General features: G+C 33.6%; 1 protein-coding gene across 2 annotated transcripts; it reads right to left on the reverse strand.

Annotated features, from left to right (window-relative positions):
• Positions 1-150: 150 nt before the first annotated feature.
• LOC126878076 (vesicular glutamate transporter 1) lies at positions 151-19,212 on the reverse strand. 2 transcript variants are annotated; one of them, XM_050640502.1, is made up of 9 exons: positions 19,087-19,212; positions 15,888-16,020; positions 15,277-15,497; positions 14,619-14,938; positions 14,295-14,469; positions 13,752-14,050; positions 13,065-13,445; positions 12,597-12,803; positions 151-11,922 (listed from the first exon to the last, which is right to left on the reverse strand). In XM_050640502.1, exons 2-9 carry the CDS (start codon positions 15,959-15,961, stop codon positions 11,671-11,673), a joined length of 1,929 nt encoding a protein of 642 aa, XP_050496459.1. In that variant the 5' UTR covers positions 15,962-16,020; positions 19,087-19,212; the 3' UTR covers positions 151-11,670. The 2 variants fall into 2 exon arrangements, with proteins under 2 accessions (XP_050496459.1, XP_050496460.1); XM_050640503.1 differs by lacking the exon at positions 19,087-19,212 and adding an exon at positions 18,814-19,067.
• Positions 19,213-20,575: the final 1,363 nt, after the last annotated feature.

Genomic DNA, 20,575 nt, shown 5'->3' on the forward strand with positions numbered 1-20,575 from the left:
TCGTATGTGACAAAATAATAATCATATGTATTTGATTTTCATAAAATAAAACTAGACACTTCTGATAATTAATGATTTCTTTAGAAAATACTACGCAAATGTCAAAATCTTGGCTTTGTCACTTTTACCCGTCTGAAAGAAAATTATGAGTATTTGAAAACATCGGCTTACAATTTATTGTCAATAATCAGTATTTCTTATCTTTTTTTAATTACATAATACACTCAAAATTACAGTATACATACATATTTTACATAATTATTGTTGTAATAATTATTAACAAACCAGACTTACCGGCGTGTGTAACAATGACTCATTTTTGTTTGGTTTTTGTTCTCGTCCTAACTTGCAGCTACGTGTATTATAATAGAACAGGCCCGCTATTTCGTTTATTTGAACAGTCAAAATAGATTTTCTTTAAATTGCCCACCATGGGGTTATTATGATTATCGTTTCATGTCATCTGTGTTAATTATGAAACCGCTATAAGAGAGTGCGAATTAGTGATTACCTCTGAGAGATTTAACGTCAATGGACACAGAAGAGAGAACGTTTCACAGGGAAAATCGCGATTATAAATACCAGGGCATGCCATGATCGCGAATAATGGCCTTCAACTCTTCAGCCGTGATAATAATACACGCGACAAATCGATGTCTACGTATCTTCCAACTTTAAGATATTCAAACTGATATCAGGTGCCGACGTTCTAACGCATTATCAACGAACAATTTGTCGCGTTATCAATTCGAAGTTCGCATAAAATCCTGTTCGACGCATAGTGACAACGTTTCAGAAGTTTTGAGAAGAGTTTTGTAAAAAATGTTAATTGATCGTTACAACGTACCAATCTACTTCTATAATGCATATTACTACAGATATTGCTTTATTTGAATAATTCTATTTCAAACATTGCCAAATAGGTAACAATGGAAAGTTCACGATAAACGATAGATCGTGATAACAAAATTTTAATGGAACCCATAAGCATTTCAAATGTCTCGCATACTCTGTCTACTTACAATTGTAAAATTGTAAATAATAATAGTTCAAGAAATTCGAGCTCGTGAAACTTCTTCTACCAACTTCTTTCAACCGCTCAGCTTTAACGATGTAATCTACAAAGAAGGATCAAGCAGGTATGCGAAATTTCACAGTGAAATTCACTGATTTTAATGTCACGTCTTAAATCAGTCTTATCGTCACTGTTTAAGAGACCTGGATCGATGATGAACATAATACCTCTCGTTGATAATGCGTTAATCGGAGATACACTGGAGCACGGGAACGTGAATCGTGTGATCGAGCATGTGAATAGATCGTTAACACTAAGATCTCGTGTACTTTGATGCACAGCACGGAAGAGCAAATTCTTTTGACTCACGCGTAACACTACTTCTCGAATGCCCTTAACAAATATGTTATTGTCGGTTAAACCATAAGTCCGATCAATTTTAATATTGTCAGTTCGATACACTAGGATCGATCGAAATTTATATAATAATAATAATGTATAATGTATATATACGTATATATAAGTATATATATGTACACACGCACGCGCATATACAGGGGAAACTAGGGACGCACACACGCACCCACACCGGTTACGGGTCCGCGAGAATTAGAAATGTTTGAACTAACATTCAGATGGATAGTTGAACCATTGCTGAAATTTTTCAATAATGACTCGCTAAATATTTTATACTTCTTAACAAACAAACTGGTTAATCGTACTTTGTTGCATAAAATATTTCGTTACTTAAAGGATTAGTTCGTTTTCAAAAAAGTATTTCCAGTTAACTCAAACGAGTTGAAAAAGTTACTTTCGACTTTTTATTTAAGAATATTATTTTTCATGTTTAAGACGATAATGATTATTAGACTGGGGATGTTTATGCAAATTCACATCTTTATGAATATAATTTTAAAAAATGGAACCTAGGCGGAGGTCAGTTTTATCCGCTAAATATTATAATGAATTTCGTACCTTGAAGATTTTATATATCTTTGCATATTATGTACATTCACTATCTTTAAATTTCCCATAAATACATAAAAATCCGCAGTCTAATGATAATTTAAAATTCTTAACGTAATAATGGACAGAATTTATATAATTAACAATTTGATAATATAATTACTTCTAAATAGACTTCAAAACACTAACTAAATTTATAATGAATTTTTTACCAATTTTAATTTACAACATTTATAAACGAGAAGATATCCTTCGTAATAATTTTACTTTCAAGGTTTAGTTTAACAGTATCGATGATTATGACAGAAATGTATGTGGACTCGAAATGAATACAAAGAATATTCTAACAATAGGTAGAACAAGCTCATTTTTTCCAAGCATTATTTTGACTAGAGAACACAAACAATTGCTTTCATTTACCATCATTTGAATAATGCGATACATACGCTTCTATTCTATATAATTTATAGAGCGATAAATTATTTCACGTAACATAAAACAATTTTCTCGGCAGATCACATACACACAGAAAGGATTTAATTTAGACATTTTACAGACATAAAACATAATAACAAGGAATTATTAGTAAACCTACATTCATACGTAAAGCCACAAGAAGCTTAGTACGATTGAAACTCAAGTATTTCTTTGTGAAACGCTCGTGCTCGCTGGAAACAATAATCTTCTTGGTAATACATGTAACAATTATAATACACAATTATGACATTCTAAATAATATAATAATTCTGACTATATTAATACAAACTATATTTAACAAAAATTTAAGAAAGAAGACTTTAATTTAACAAATTTTATCTTTCACCCGTTTTAAGTCTAAAACATTTTCATACCTTAAAACATTAGAAACTTTCAACGCTAATGTTCTCAACTTACAGCGTGAATTAATAAATATTAATAATATAGCAATATTTTCAGAGCCTCTCTTTTACTCGAATAAGTCAAAAGCACGAGGATATCACGTCAAAATCTCGCACAGTATCGACATACATATTTTTAAAGCATACCTACTTTATTGCCCTTACAATATATGCTTTACTATATTTGCGAGCTTCCTCCATTTATTGTCGACATTTAATAAGTGAAATTTCTCTTTCTCGCAAAACAAGATCGATAGAACGATGTAGCTCGACACTATCTGAATTATGTACCTAAAAAATGTACATATAACGACACGTATTATATGTGTACAGAACATGTAACACGTTACACATGGTATATACATGTAATGTATATTTGTATATGTATGTATATATATATTTATTTAATTTATATATTTTTTTGTTATATTCATATAATTTCATATGGTTCTTTCAATACTATACGTTACAATTTAATTTACTTTTCGTTAAGACCACAAGGTAATACTTTCATGTTTATGAATAGGTAATGTACATTTCAAGCATTTTCTAAACTTCACGCCATATACAATTGCGCCCGGAAACAATAGCGTAGCAAACTCGTCGGACACCCATAATCAATCTCTTACACACGTTTTTTTAAACCGTTTTCAGAGAAAATAGTTATCTATCGAAGCAATAGATTAAAAATTACATCTGCAATACCTCGACATTGAATAATTTTTGCATGAATATTCCTATGACATTTGAGGACAGACATGTAATTTTTGACAGCAATTTATCATTTATTTTTATAATTCCTCTATCGTCGTGAGTGACAAAGTAAATGTTAAATGCTTCTAATGAACATGATGATATATGTTACTACGTGATACCAGCGGTTTCATGATATATTCCTAACATATTTTTGTCATTTCACTCTCGTGAAAATTATAATTTGCAATCAATTCTCTATTGATAACATATAAAACAATTGTAAATTTTCCTGGATTAATCAGCGATTCCAATACTCTTTTCCAGTGCAGCTTTCGAGATCAAAAGTTTTATTTCGAAAGAAGAAAATTACTAACATCTACGATATTATTTATATAGTTTCCCTTCTCCGTATTTTATCGGTAAAAAGACAACCAAATAACGATTTACACGTCATCAACATTGCTACAAACCGATCTAATGTAAAGAGTTAAGAAAACATTTAAGTATTTGTTGAAATTGTTGAAAAATATAACGATATAAGTAACGTGAATAATAAAACAGTCAGTTATACTAACTTACAACATACTGATGACGAAAAGCATTTACGAATGTATTAAAAATCACTTGAAGAAGCTATAAATATTGTGCAAAAATTAACAATTACATCAATGTTGATGAAAAGATCTTTCATTGCGAAATCATTTAATACATTCGCTGTTATTAAGATATGGCTACCCGCCTCTTACATTTTTCTTTCATCAGAAAGATCTGTATTTTAAATAATAATGACTGTGCAGCTTACTGTTTTATGTCTCTTCATAAATCATCCTGTCAAACAGCAGAAACTCAAAAATGCGTTAGCGTTATTCAGCAGCAGTGTTCAAAGTCTATATAAGAATGTTATAAAAACTTATGTATATTGAACTTAACAGCGTTATATCTATCACTGATAACAAATATCCTTGCATAATGTATCGTAGTAGCTATATAACTCTGACAATGCATCATTCGTCTGTCTGATATTTATGAATATTCGCTGATTGAAAACCTTTAGCATATTTGTCTGTCAATCGTAATATAATCGTTTTCACGGATAAGTGAAACGTTCGATTTTCTCTTATTCGTTTAATATCGCATAGACGGTACTCTCGATTACACATACATGTAAAGCTAATTGTTATTTAAAACGATACAGGGTGCACCGAGAAAAGCGTGCGCGATATTCAAAGGTTTTACCGTCATAGTATTTCATAAATAGTGCAGCAATTCTATCCGATGGGATTCGACTTTTAACAATGTAATTTGATCCAGAGACGATTGGTTCCTTTCATATTCGATGCATTAGTACGCTACGATCGGCCCACCCCGTATTTTTCTTTTCTCTTTATTGTCGTAAAATTATTATCGGAGCTATATATTCATATAAATATATCAGTATTATTGTTCGAACAGCATTAGAACTTATCCTACGTATCGTCGTAGTGATTATAGTTAATGTATATTTCGAGTTCAACCCCACCTTTTGATTCTGACAATGGAATAACATGGATAAAAGTTAGGCCTGTTACTACTTCGATACAATAGCGTATACAATATCTGATGCAGCACTGAATTATGCGAGCCACGATTTTTTCAAATAAAACGATGATTATATGTATATGACTAGGCGATTGCTGGCAGAGCAGAGTCACAATGATTATATACGTTTATATAATATATAATTATTCGAACAAAATTTTTGTTCGTATCTTTCTTTCAGCTCAGTTTGGATATCTTTTAATAATTATTTCCTTTAATTGTTTCTTTATTTTTGTGATTACATTGTTTCCGGAATCTTCATATTTCCGTAATTCGTAGTTTCAATAAACTACGTATATTAAATTTCATTGTTCCAATTTCTCTATATTTTAACAGTCTCGTTATTTCAGTTGCGACTATCTTAGTCTTTCATATCCTCTATTACTTCTGTTTTCCGCATAGTCTCCATCGCACACGTATTATCACAATAGCGTAATCCATTCGCTATTAGCCATTTCGACATTTCAATAGCCCACTATTTCAACATTCTCCGATTTTTATATAAAGTTCCATGTCATTTTATAAAATAAATTACATCATTTCTCAATATATATACGTGCTGTCGTTTTATTTACAATCTCTGTTCCAAGTGCTCTTAATAGTTAAATATTGGTTCAAAAAATAGTCATTTGGCCGTTTTGATTTCTTAGAGAAGAGATAACTTTGACTCCACCCTACCATATATCTATGCATATAAGCAGATATTATTCATAAACCAAACTAACAAGCTTGTTTGCTGCGAAAATGTTAAGCGGAAAACGATACTTTCATCCTTTTCCATGCTAACCGGACGCGCGACTTTCTTCTGTTAACGTAACAACGGATCGTTCCGCTCGGCGCAACGTTCCAGTGACAAACATATTGGCGAATCACGAACTTCGCGTGCAACAGCAATTCGTTGGAACGCGTGTTGTTTCAATTTCCGGCTTTTCACCGAATGGAAAAACCACGGACCGAAGACGATACCGCGGAAACGTCAACTCAAAAATACGTTTCCCATCATTATCTGCATCATTTTTGCAATTATACTGATTATTCCCGAACAAGTAAATCGTGACTCTGCTATTATCTGTCGTTACTGTCGCTAACATTACGCCCAGCAGAAACTATTACAGCAGCGCATCGATTCTAACATAACGTACATACGAAATCGCTTGAGGAAGCTTCAATGACGGCCCTAAAGAGCCGCCTTGTACAAGAAATTTTCCTAAGTTAGTGTTTCGAAAGATGTTCATCTACCATTGGGTAAATCAATCGAAAGTATGTATATCTGTATGGTAAAACGCGAATCGATGAAAGAAGTTTATGCAACGATCGTTAACCCTTCGTTTTGCGTAAACCGTAGCGTCAAAATCTGTAAGTAATTGATGATTTAATAAAATATATCAGTAAGTATTGTTGATGTAATTTTGTTTAGAGGACAGGAAATATTGCTAAATTCATTCTATCTTCGTGGTATTTTTTTGAACGATTGTAATTAAATACGATTTACTAAATTATTTGGAAAATTATAGACAAATATACTTTCATTGCTGTATAATATAATTATTGTCGATGTAATTTTATTTAGCAGACAGGAAATTTTATTACGAATTTACTAAATTTATTTTATCGTAATGTAATTCTTTTAACGATTCTAATAGAATATAGCTGAATAAATTATTTCGTAAATTATAGGCGAATACTTGCATTGTTATATAATATAATTATTGTCAATATAATTTTATTTAGCAGGCAAAAAATGTTACTAAATTTATTTTATTATAGTATAATTGCTTTAAAGATTCTAATAAAATATGGTTTGATAAATCATTTAAAAAATTATTGGTAAATACCTTCATTGTTATTTAATATAATTATTGGTCTTTACTTTTAAAATTTTGTAGAAAAATCATTTTTATTGTCTTAGCATATCTTTACCATTTCTTTTAATTATTGTCTTACATAAAGATAAACGAAGAGTTAACCGGAATCCTTAAAAAACGTTTATATAACAAATTGTATAGAAACACTATTAAGTTTGTTGCGTTTTCATAACAAGTGCATGAGATTACAAGATATTATTGTCGACACCGCGAAACGTCTAAAAAATAAATTTTTCCACAGCTCGCCTTTAGATCTCTAGCGATTTTCAAAACACATTTTTCTTTGAACATCTGCGATTCGTTTCAGCAAGCATTTCGTCTATTGCGATTACGCTCGATTATATCGATCGCCATACACGTTGACCCCAACGATATGTACATACATACATATATATGCGTATATATAATAATACAATAATATAATTTTATATGTATTATGTATAACGTATGATATACTGTGTAATAATATATTCATTAAGTTTAACAATTAATGTTATGTTATATTATTTACACATCCTTTATAAATATCGAAATTTATATTAATTATAGAGTCATTGCTTTTCTATTAAAATCTCTTCGCGTGCTTGTTTCCAAAGATTTGGCAAATTATAACTATAAATGTATGGACACACTAAGAAGTAAGTAATTATATATTAGTAAGTAATTATTAAAAGTGTGAAAAAGTAAATGAGAATTTCCAAGTCAACTCGATTCGTCTAAAGCTTATAGTAAAAACTATCGTTATGACTACTCCACTTTTTGTAATTAAATATCTGTATCAAGATGTTGATGCAGTCTGACAAAGGAAAAAATTTGCGATTACCATACAAAAACTTTGATACGAAAGGATTAGTATGATTAGCTTACAATTAGTATCATATGCTGCAACATGGGCTCCATACGTATATGGGTATGTGTATAATATTAATTACACCACGACATGACCGAGAAAATGTATATCTAACCTTAATCATCATTTAGCGCGTTGAATTATATATATCGGCTACATATATATGTATATACTCGTAAATATCCGTATATATCTCATATTATGTATCTATAATTTCTTTTAGAAATAGATATCGCGCAAATTGACTAATCTCGTGAATCCTCGGGCAACGAAAAGGAGGGCTGTTCGAATAATATAAGTATGTATATATAGTAGTACTTTCATGTAATTTTGTGATTAGACGTTTGACGTGTATAACGAATCGATCGATCGTTCTTGATACATGTATTTTTTGTAAAATTCCGAAAAATTTATTTCTTGCAAAACTTTACTGCACGATGAAAGAAAATATTAATTTACATTGATATACGATATTAAAATCAACCAATTCAAGGTTATATGCCACGAGCTTTCGCTAACAGATATGTGGATACCATAGCATATTATTATAATTTCAGTCAGTTACGACACAATTTGATTTCAATATACAGACTGTTTCCTTCGTAAACTTTTATTTTATTTACACGTGTGATATCGATCCTGAATACTTTTTCCTACTTTCGACAGGGCAATTACTATTTCTTAATTTTTTGCCTGCTGAATTAAAATTTGACAAACGATCGATCGATATCCGTACATGTATCACGTATTATTTCTCAACGTACGAATATGTATACGTATACATCTATATCGTTACGACTCGACCATGAAATAATGCAATAAATTGGATGTTATATCATCCTCAACGTGTATATATTCTGTTCTCTGATATCGGCGATGAAAAATCACCAACAACGTTCGAATATAGTAACGAAATATATATATATATATATATACTCTTTTGTACGTATATGTGTGTATGTGTGTGAATGCCCATGTGTACCGTGTAAATGCCCATGTGTGAATACTATGTATGTATAACAATTATGAAGTATAAACACCTAGGACAAATGTATAATAACGCGACTTGTTCCTAATTCTCGAACTGACGTTCGAACTTTCATGGATATACTTTCATCAAATACGTACAGTAGAACTCGATGTATCCGAACCGTAGCACCGTTGTTCTGAATAACTCCAGGATCTCGATACCGTCTATACACCATTTTTCAAGAAACATTACGACGTATCGTGAGAAGCTTCGAATAACATATCGATATTGACATATTCACGAATTTCTAAATTGTGATAGCTAAATTGCTTAGCTTCTTCAAACACGATATTATCTTTGCGCTGTACATCACGCACTGTAAAATCATCTAAACATTAATGGGATATTTGCTGGTTACCTTCGTTGAAAGCTACGATATCCTTGATATCTATTATCGTAATCGTATCGGAATTCTATTGATCCAGCTTTAACTGTATATGGACTTTTATGTTAATTGTTCGTTGTTAGAAATAGACTCTCCTCTGTTTCTTTGTTTCATATTAAGCGTTCAGTGATTCAGCATTTCTGTTTAATAAGTGGACTGCGGATTTTTATACAGATTTATACTTTTACGGACACGACTAACGAAACAGAAGGTAAGTAGAAGTTTTGTTTCTGAAAAATTATAACGAGTATTCTACTTTGAATATTTCGTATTTTTATATTTTTATATTTCTATATACTGTATCCTGTCAATTGTTGCATCCTTAAGTTTTACGTAGACACATAAAAATCCGTGGCCTATTTAAAAATGTGCTGTTCTACGCTCAGAAAAATCACCGTATAAACGCTAATTACGTATTTCAACTCGAACATACTACTACGTTTCATATATGACGTGTTTCACATTAATAGAGCTTGAAATAGAGTTTTTATTATTAGAGTTATAGCATCTTGTAATATCACGATAAATTATTAATATGATTTGAATTTCAAATAAGAGGAACGGTAAAAAAAAATGAAAGAAGATACGTGTTTGAAGAGGCTATCAATTCTATGGAAGATCCTCTTGTCGGTGCACAAGATGAGAATTCACTCGAAGAGATCAGGTCCCAACAAATAGAGCCCTACGGTACTTTAATGCCTTAACGTACTAATACTTTCATCTTATCACTTTCTTACGAATACTTTCATACGTTTCAGATACGTTTCCGTTAGGATCCGTGTTTTTGTGTATTACATTTAAACTCGAAAGGCTTAAGTAACGTAATCTCATCTATGATACGTCTTGTACCCGAATAAACGTATTAATGCCTTTCTCGTGTTCCAACGCTTATACGAAGCAGCGTTCTCGAGTAATGCATTAATTAACAGAACCCGCCAGCCCACTGTTAAAATATTGACGTTTCGATAATTAATTCGTTCTAGTTACCGTACGTTCGCTTATCATCGAGGACCGGGTTGTACTATTTCAAAAATACGCGCCATAACTGCGACGTGCATACCATTCTTCGTTTTTCACTCTCGACAATCAGCATAATACTTTCAATATTGGTTTTTTTTTATTGCTATGTTTCTAAACTTTCTCATCGTTGAATTATCTGCTACCAGTGCCAAACTGAAGAGTAACATAGAAAATACCTAAAAGTTTCAGCGATCGTGCTGAACTGATTTTTCCACCGTCACTTCGCCAAACCTTCTTAGTATTATTGTCTTTGATTATCAAATTATTGTCTACGAAGGTTTGGCAGTTTCTTATTGTCTGCATATAGGTATGCTCGTATAAATTTTTTAGTTCCATAGTAAGAGTCTAAATAAGTAGCAATAGTCGAAATGTTTTCTTAAAAGATTATTACGACCTTCGAGTTGCTTCTCAATTAGGCCACTCATGTCCACTTCTTCGTTTGCGATTACATTAAAAGTTACCAAATGGACGATTTACATAACCAGCAGGCCAATGTCAGATTTATAAAATAGTCAGCTTGGTTTCACTTCGAAATGCGCAAGTTATACTGATAAATAATTAATGTAGAAAGTTTCTTTCTTGATTTCTTATAATTCTGTTTTCGATTGAATGTTTTCTTAAAAGATCTTACGATATTTCGATATCCACTTTCTAAGTCGTTTTCGACGCTTCTTGATACTCTTTTGTGGATATCTCAAGCCTCTTTTTACGTTCAAAGGTTTTGTTTGGTCGATTCGTGTGCATCAACTTACAGCACCATACCCTGCACTCTTAGGTATTGCAAAAAGAGAACATTTCCTTGTACTTCAATTGAGAATACAAAGCCAGCAATTCTGTATCGATTGATGTTTCAACATCATAAGTTGTTAAGAAATTATTTTGATGCTCTTTCAGTAAACCTCTAGTACTTCAATTTCTTAATAGTTGCTTACTTTATATCTCTCCATAAGTATCTTAAACCTCCTGCTTTTATTCGTTAAATAAAAAAAAGATAAGTCACCCGTAATTGCATTTAATGTGTTTTAAAAATTCTGCTTATATATATATATACCCTTTTTACAGCAAAAGGATTAAATGTGTGTGTGCTCAATTTTTAGAAAAAAATGAGTAACCAGCTTTTGTTGAAACAATGTAAATACTTCCCATCTAATCCTAGAAGAAAGTAATTCTCTTGTTAAAAGAAGAAATCTCCGAAAAATATTCAAAGAGAAATTACTATGGAAAATGTTTTATCAAAATTCACATCGTCGCAATGATAGGCAACAGTAAGCAAATGGACTCATTGAAGTACTAGACGCAGTTATGAAACAAACATAATCGATTAAATGATCAGTCAGCTTAAACAGATATCCTTACGTCCGTCCAATTTGTTCGGGAATAGATGAATTTAATTCCACTGTTGATTCTGCTGTGTTACGTCGTATGCGTAATCGGTCGTCGCTGGTGGTTGTACCAGAGATGCGTTTACATCACTGGCGAAGGGATTTGTAGAATGGAAGGGATTGTTGCTATTGGTTTCCGTTGATCCGTAGCTTATCACCGGTGGTTTTTCTTGTTGAGCGTATATGTTATCCGCAGCTGGTGGTTGATCGTAATTATTCCAGTCGTCGGCTGCACCATCACCCATGGATGGTTGTCTCTGTGAAATGAAAAAATATTACTTCATATACATACAGAGATAGTGTTATAAAGAAAGAGGATTAGAAATTTACCCCATGGATATGAAATTATTTTATATGGAATCTATATACGAGAAAATAAAATAAAAGTGTATATATGAAATTGTAATAGAAAAATGGACAATTTTTAATATATATAACATGAAACAATTGATACATGGAGAGAAGAACAATTGACTATTTAAGCTTTCAAATATATGTATATTCATATGATATTTATCTAACTCCTTGGCCTACATGCTATCTGCCGATCGCGCGAGCCATAGTAAGCAAGAAGTTCATGAAGTGCCATTCATCTGTTCGGCCGTGTGCCCGAACTGGCGCAAAATGTATACTTCTTATGATATGTATATTTAGGATGTAATTTACAAAAGGAATTGTGAAATAATAAACAACGTTTGAGGACAAATAGTACTTTTAAGACGTCTAGGGCGTAGTCATGATCAATTGATCGGTTAACAAAAACAATTTATCATTTCAAAGTAGATAATGAATCACCAGCAATTTGTAAATTACCACGAGTCAGACTCGTGGGTTCCGTTTATGGCACAAATTCTTTATCGCGAGTCTGACTCGTGGTTATAGGCCAAGGGGCTAATACTAAAATGGATAAATACACTAAAATAATACGTACTATGAATTCGGATTGCATAGTCTTCGGTGGTGGAGGAAGAGGTGGTTTCGCTTGTCCAAATTCATCCATAGCGAAAGTCTTTTGCTCGTCCAAATTAGGATCAGCCCAAGGTTGTAGCTCTCCGGAACAAAAAAATCCATAAAATATTACACCGAATATGTGCACGCACGCTGCTATGATAAACACGTTTCTCCAACTTTGAGTGTCCTGTAAAGCGTACGAAAATAACGATGATATTAATTCCTTTATAAATAATCATATCTATGAAATTTCTTTTATTTTAGAGAAAATAAGAAACTGGAAGAAGAAATAAGATGTTAGAAAAAGCAAGGACGATAAAGAAATAACACATAAATGATCAATAATTATTTCGTAAATATTTTTATATGCTGATATTAAAAATAAAACAATTCGTTTGATACGATACAAGGATTGATAAGGAACATTTAAAATTTGCACAATCAATACCTTCTTCTCTGTGATGTTGTCTACAAAGAAGGGTACTAACAGACCCGCTATCGTTCCAATTCCATTCGACATTCCCATCAAGATACTGGCATATCTGGGAGCGATGTCCAAATGGTTTACGTTGAAACCAGAAATGGCAAAACCACTGCACGCGACACCACACGCTAGCGCGAAGATTGCCGCTGTCCCATTTCTTTTCATGGTTGCGTGAGATACCACCAAGAAGAATAAAGCCTCCATACCAAAACCGCCACAGTTAAACAGCTTCCTGACGTTTGTTGTTGACAATATTCCACGTTTGCGAATGTAATCAGCCAACAGACCTCCGCAAGGCACGATCATCGTCATCAACAGATGTGGGAGCGAGCCAATTACACCAGTCTGTAACAAATGAAATTCATTTAGTGTAAATTCATAGCGAATATGATTTATTTATTTTCGTTCTTGATATATCTACGTGTGACGAGTTTCTACGTTCTATGTAGATAACCATTCGACTCTCTTACTGTTAATTTATTTAATAATGTAAAAATTCATTTACTATAATTTATAAGGAATAAAATTTATTTATTCTTGTTCTTGACATTCACACTTGACGGATCTCTAAATTCTATAGCAAATAAACGTGCGAGAGTCGGCTAAGCTTCGACATCTTAAAATCTAACAGTTTGAAAGAGGGAAACTCACTTCAACTAGAGGCATGTCGAAAGCCTCGTGCATAAAACGAGCTTGAAAGAGCACTAGAAGATAGAAGTTCCAGGATCTGCAGAAATTAGCTACGATAATCGCGTGAACTGGCATGGACGTCAGAAATTTTCGCCATGGTGTCGTCGCGAATGTTGGCATCGCCATAGGTAACTGCGATTGTCCTTGGCCAAGTGAATCTTCGATGTAACGCAACTCACGTGCCGAAATACAAGGGTGTTTCGATGGCTTCTCGAATGCCAGCCACAACCAGAAACAGTACCAAATCAATCCGCAAATACCTGTATAATCAGATTATTAATTATAGGAATCACGCGTCTATTACTGTTCCTTCGTATTTCATATTTTTATTACAACTTTTTAAATACAGCTTTAAATTCACCTTTTTTTTTACACCATAAAGGATCTATTCTCGCGTAACATTCTTTGATTGATTATACACATGGAATATACTGACAGAGTTTGACTGATAAAGGCATAAATACTTCAACATCTTTCTACTCAAAAAACATAATCCTAACGCACCATAGAAATAAAAGGACGCTGCCCAGCCAAAGGTCGAAGTTAAAAGGCCCGAGAGTGGCATTCCTATTACCATAGCAGCGTAAGAACCGCAAAATGCCAATGTCGCTAAACGCGATCTTTCCAACGGTGGTGCCCAATATTTCCAGATACCGTGACACGCTGGATACGTAACACCCTGGCCAGAGAAAGGAGTATCCGTCGTGAAAATCGCTCAAAGAAATAATTCAATTATAATCTTAATACTTTCACGATCGAAAGCCACTGACAGTGTTAGACGCGATCCAATTATATCTTATTATTATTTCGATGAGAATAATATCTTACCTCCACCAATCCTTTTATGACCTGTACAATCATATCGACGATTGGATGGATGCTCAGTGCGCCAGGTACCAACAGATTTAAAAACGAAGATACGGCAATTGCAGCCCCAAATATCTTGTTCGCAGGGTACAGGGAGGCGAGGAATCCTCCTGGTACTTGAGTCACAAGGTAACCCCAGAAGAAGGACGAGTCCAGGGCGCTCTCTGTGCCAATTGTCCAGTTGAACCTGAGAGTGTGGTTGGCGTTATCTTCGGTGGCATTCTTCATGGCCATCTTCGCCATTCCCATGTTACACCTCATGCCGAATGAGATTATAAATCCTGAAGGGAATATCGATCAGTTTTATTAAGCGTATAATATCATTTTTTCAAAGACAATACAGTAAATGTTAACCCTTTAACAGTGAAAGAAAGAATTGGATAAATCATCAAATAATATATGTATTACTATAAGTTAATTGATACATATTTCCTATAAGGTATTGAAAATATATAGTTTATATTTATTATCGGAAATCTTACAAGAAACTTTGAAAATAAGAAGATAATTATTTTCTAAATCATTTATCCTATACTCTATATCACTTTAGCGCACCATTAAAGGATTAAGGGATACGATAGAATAAAATGGAGAAATACGAGCATGTTTAAAGATTCACCTATACAGGCCAAAGTGGCAATGGTGTATCTTTTCGATAGGCAGGGACATTCTGGTTTGCAATAAGTATCGATATGGCGCAATGGGGGTCGTTCAGGTTCCGGGAGTGATTCGAACGAAGCTTGTCTACTGTATCCTCTCTCATCCTCGAACCCCTTATTGTCTTTGCTACCCTCGCGGGGCATCTCGAATTCCTCGTAGCCGGCATTACTTCTTCTTAATCTAAAGTCACAAGTGACACGTTTTACGTACAGCTTTTTATCGCCTATAACAAGTATACATTTTTCATTTCGCATACTAATTAACATTTCAGTTTATAAACGAGAAGAGCTAAGGTCCAGAATGTAAAAATCTATTTCCAATTCTTCGATGTGTTTTATATGCAGCTTTGGCAACCTACGTTTCTTGAGATTACTAAAACATTGAAAATTTGTTCGCAAGATTATTCTAAAAAAAAAAGGCAGATTACATAACAGGGAGCAATTAGAAATTCGCGTAGAACATGTGCGTTTAATTACGCGCATGGTCAGATATAGATGTACGCTGGCTAAATATAGCCTTTAAACGATTTTTCGTCTCTTACACGTCGTATACGAGCATGCGTGACATTACCCAGCAAGTTTCCGCGATGCTTTGGACTTGATGGAGTCGAAGGCCACGAGGCCCGCCGCCGCAAATCCGGACATTTTCCAATTATTGGGGTTGCTCTCAGGCTGCAAATGGTCGCGTTGGCAATTGGCAGCCCCTGAAGCACATCAACCATCATAAATCACCAACATAAATTCCATCATTATCAAAGACATCACTGAATGAACGTTCTTCTAACAAATGATTCTTTTTTGCGTGTAATAAAATTGTTTAAATTATATATGTAATTAAATGCAAATGAATAATAAAAATTAATATTTTATTATCCTCCGTAGGTATATTGATAAATGATAGGACCTTTATTATATTATTCGTCAAGTTCAATAATTTTTGTGATATTTGATCGTAGGATTAGGAGGGAAAAATCTTCTCAACATAATAAAACATTTTGAAAGAAATAATAAAATACAAATAGTTGATAAGATTCGTTAATTGTTTACTTGTTTATTTTATACGAATAGAAACGTTAAAAGAATAATAATACAATTTAGGTCGGATGTATGAAGGACAAATATGGAAGATAAGTTAAAAGTAACAATGGAAACAGATATTAAAAATATATTGTAGTATTTTTGCAACAGATATAAAAATTCCATTTAATTCTCTAATTAATGAATACTATTTCTAAACATATAACTAAACATTACCAAAGAATAATAGGATAATAATAGAATAGAATTGTCCGTAATTTTATATTTCGTCATTTGTGTAACGTTCATTCGTCAATTTCCTATTTATTGGATATATAATAAAATAAATCACAACTATTGAAGAAGAACATATTCTCTTTAATTTTATTGAGCAAATTGCACGAATGCCGCTACAATCTCCTATTTTGTACGAACAACTAATCGGTGTTCAAACAATTTCAGCAGTCGAACGCTTAAATCTTTAAAACCATCCTTCGCATTTTCTCTTCCAAGTACGAGCTACGTCTGTGTGGAAACGTTCGTTCTCAATATCGAAACGCAAGGGGAGCTCTGTAGTAGGGGTGTTTGTTTGGAGTGGCAGTCTCTCCAACCCTAATCCCCGAACTCTCCGGGGAACATCTTCAGAGGGTAGAAAAATGCGAGAAGAAACGCGCTCTTCCTAACTCCTATTTTTCCTTATAGTTCTTCGTCCAAACATCGTGCGATATATCAAGAGTTCTGATAAAATAAAGCTACATGTACCAAAATTAAAATGTTTTTCTTGAAAATCTTACAACGATGGAAATCTCGTTAAGACATAACAACGCAATAAAATGAACAAACACAGAAAGAAACTAATACATCCAAATTTCAAACAATGGAGAAAATAAGAGAATTTAGATAAAAATGATTCTGTATCTAATATAAATTTTTTTTATTTCATAATGACAGTATGGTTACAAAAAAGTGAAACAAATTAACAATCTATCAGTTATTATTATACGAACAAGTGAGGGGACATTTTACTATTTTTTAAATATCACAAATTGTACCATAAACCAAAAGTTCGATAGAAAATGAAATTAGAAGATTCGTAAAATATAAGAATTCAGAAATAGTCAAGTTAAAAAATCTCTCATTACTATAAAATCTTTCAAAAATAAAATGAATTATTCTTAACATCTAAATGATTAACATCAAGTTACTCGAGACATGGAAGAATATAATTAGTAACTGAAAATAGTACAAATAGATTTCGATATCCTTATATCGAGATTATCACGCAATGTTGCTTGGAAATGATTCTCCTTTGTGGAATTTTATAGAGAACGGATCGATCGAGACACGACTGCTATCAGAGAGACGACTTCCACCTTCATGGATGGGCACAGGAAAAAATTGTTGGCACACTATCGAGTCGATCACAAAGAAACGTATCGAGGGACAATGGATGTCGGATATTAAAACGGCACGTGACAGACAAAAGGCAGAAAATGGACAGCACGTGTGTTAACGAGCTGGGGTGGAACGATGAAGATGGAAACGGCCGATTTCACTTAATGGACTCGTTGCATATTCTTATGTGGTTCTTCCACGAATTCTTAACAGAAAGTGGCAAAATACTTTTTGAGAAACGTTTCTTGTTGTAGGAGCCAGTCGTACGGAACTGGTTCGAATATCGATTATTCGTTAATTAGCTATTCGTTTGTGAAAATGATCCCGATTATTCTAGATTTACGTGTCTTTAGTATTAAAAAAATTAGAATGGTTGTAACTACAGTTAGCATTTGCCTACCTGTGTTAAAGAGATGTCGTTACTAAAATAATGAAGTAAAACAAGTGGAATATACAAAACAAAAGATATAGTATTGAATATTCTAAAAGATGAAAGAAATCTCTATATAAATTTCGCCTTTTATCTACATTTTCGACAGAATTTCAGCCAATAATTAAAACCAATTTTTGATAAAGATAAAATTTGAATTCTTAATGATAGATTGTTAACTGTGCAGAACGTTTATTAGAAACTTCTCGTAAAAATAATAAAAACTTTATTACATCGAGCGTCTTTGCAAAATGAAAAAGTAGCTTCACTAGGATTTAGAAGATCCACAGGAAAAGGAGGAAAAATGTTGAATGAAATGAAGCCAGAGCTCGATGCACATCCCCGGCAGATCAATACGAAAAAGTCTGTGATATTTTTTCGAATCCCTGACATTTCCACGATCCGTCCTTGCACAAATCTCCCGGCTGTATCCGTGCAGAGTCACGATTCATTCCGAATCGTCCCTTGTACACTTTCACTCGCACGAGCAAATTCCACCGTAGGAAATCACTTGGAAACACATGTATGAATCATAGATTTTAATCCAATGCCAATGAAATCCACCGTAAGCCAAAAAAATCAAAAACGTTGTTATCACTTTGTCGGGTGACACAGAGAAGCTTGAAAGCTCTATCAGACAGAATTCTAGTCTTACCAATTTCCTGACAGAAACACCTCACTTTTCGCACCGAGATACGTCACAACGTCGCTTTCTCGACTGAATTTCATCTTTCTCCACCATTTCACGAAACCATCGTCATGGAGAGGAGACCACCGAATCTTCGAGTCGCCCCATCGCAACGATACGAATGCGAAAACTGATCGATCATTACTCGCGTCACACGATTGTTTAGAGGAAAAGCAAGGATTACACAAAGAAAAATGTAAATTTTTCATAGAAAGAAATAACGAATAAACCACCACTCACCAATAATTAAGTCCAGATATGGCTACGAGCGGAGTGGGTAGCAGTAGCGCGCGGGGTACGCGACGGAGAACGTCGTCGACGTCGCCTGACGGCGTCCACGGCAGCGCCGGGGTACCGCAAAGTCAGCTTCTGGTCATGGCGTCCGCGCAACCCGGCGTCGCGACGCCATTGGATGACGCGCGGCAACGCATCGATATCACTGGCCAATCGAGTTCGCAAGCAAACCCCTTTAGATCGACCCCAGGCGGGGCTTTGTACCTCGACCAGCAGTTTTGCAATAACAAAACGTTACGCAGCAACAGAAATCGTAACGGTATTAACGTTAATGTGTCGCGTATCTTCGTTGACAAGCCGAGATCCCCCGGGCTTACTTATGCAACAGCTTGTAATTCGCCACCCTGACGCGTAGCTACGATAAATACGCGAGGGTGGCATTAAGGGGTGATCCGAGAATATTGCAAAAATGAATTGCTATAACTTATCGCCGTATGGTTAATATAGAAGCGTTGACATCGAAGGAAGCGATTTTGGCAAGAATTGATGCTTAATTTTGTTTATTGATGAGATTTTAAGTTTAATTCGAACTCTTCGAACTCGCAATAAATAACAGTTTCTTCGGAATAAATTCGATATTTATTGCAATGTTGATCGATTCTGGCAAAAGGTTAGCTACGATTCTTCTCGTTGCAGTTACAGAATGGACATGGAATTGAATAATAATTATTCTATAGTCGCATGTATATAAGTTCTTATAGAAACGTGAATACCATTTACAGTAATATCATTATAATTCCATTTAGTTGTATAAATAGCGTGTAGTATGGTATAGTATATAAAGAGTACCATTTATAATAATATGATTTTTCCGAACGCTAACTTCGAAACGATGGAACTAGTCACGGCAGAAGTCTTATAAAAGAGGAAAGAACTTGGTAGAAAGATAATGGACAATTGTAGAAAATGAGAAAAAGTACATCATGAATTAATTATCAAGAGATAGGTACTTCTTTATTTATGTTTGATTTATGCTTAAAAAGAATCTGATTATTTATAAAATGTGGCTAATTTCGTTAGAGGGTAGATTTACACGAATTACTTTTTATTCCTTCTATCATAAAAGAAGCTTACATAGGAGCAAATGCTATACGTATGAGTAGTTAAGAATGTAAAAGAAACGAGAGTAGCAGAATGACGTTTTTGGCTCCCTACGCTGGCATTTATGACAGAATTTTTGGGTCAATATATATAGGTATTTTTCCGACACTATGATTGATGAATACCTATATTAATAATAAAGCAGTTGTATGTCTGTAGCGATAACAAAGATACGATACATGTGCGAATTGTGTTATATCTGTGTCTTCTACTTGTATTCTTTACAGTGTTTTTAAATTATAATCTTAAAAGAAGTGGTGATTTATTGTTGTTTTGATATCCAATTTTCTAGTGAGCTCATTAGGTTCGTTAATTAACTTTTAATAGGTAAAAG

This window comes from Bombus huntii, chromosome 2, assembly GCF_024542735.1.
Source record: "Bombus huntii isolate Logan2020A chromosome 2, iyBomHunt1.1, whole genome shotgun sequence".
Lineage (NCBI taxonomy): Eukaryota > Metazoa > Arthropoda > Insecta > Hymenoptera > Apidae > Bombus > Bombus huntii.

Bases quoted from the DNA above. Each gene is read 5' to 3' on its own strand.
- LOC126878076 (XM_050640502.1), bottom strand. From the start codon at position 15,961: ATGTCCGGATTTGCGGCGGCGGGCCTCGTGGCCTTCGACTCCATCAAG. The intron at 14,051-14,294 runs GTGCGTTAGGAT...CTGATTATACAG, and splicing joins AGCGTCCTTTTATTTCTATG to GTATTTGCGGATTGATTTGG. The intron at 12,804-13,064 runs GTATTGATTGTG...TACGCTTTACAG, and splicing joins ACAACATCACAGAGAAGAAG to GACACTCAAAGTTGGAGAAA.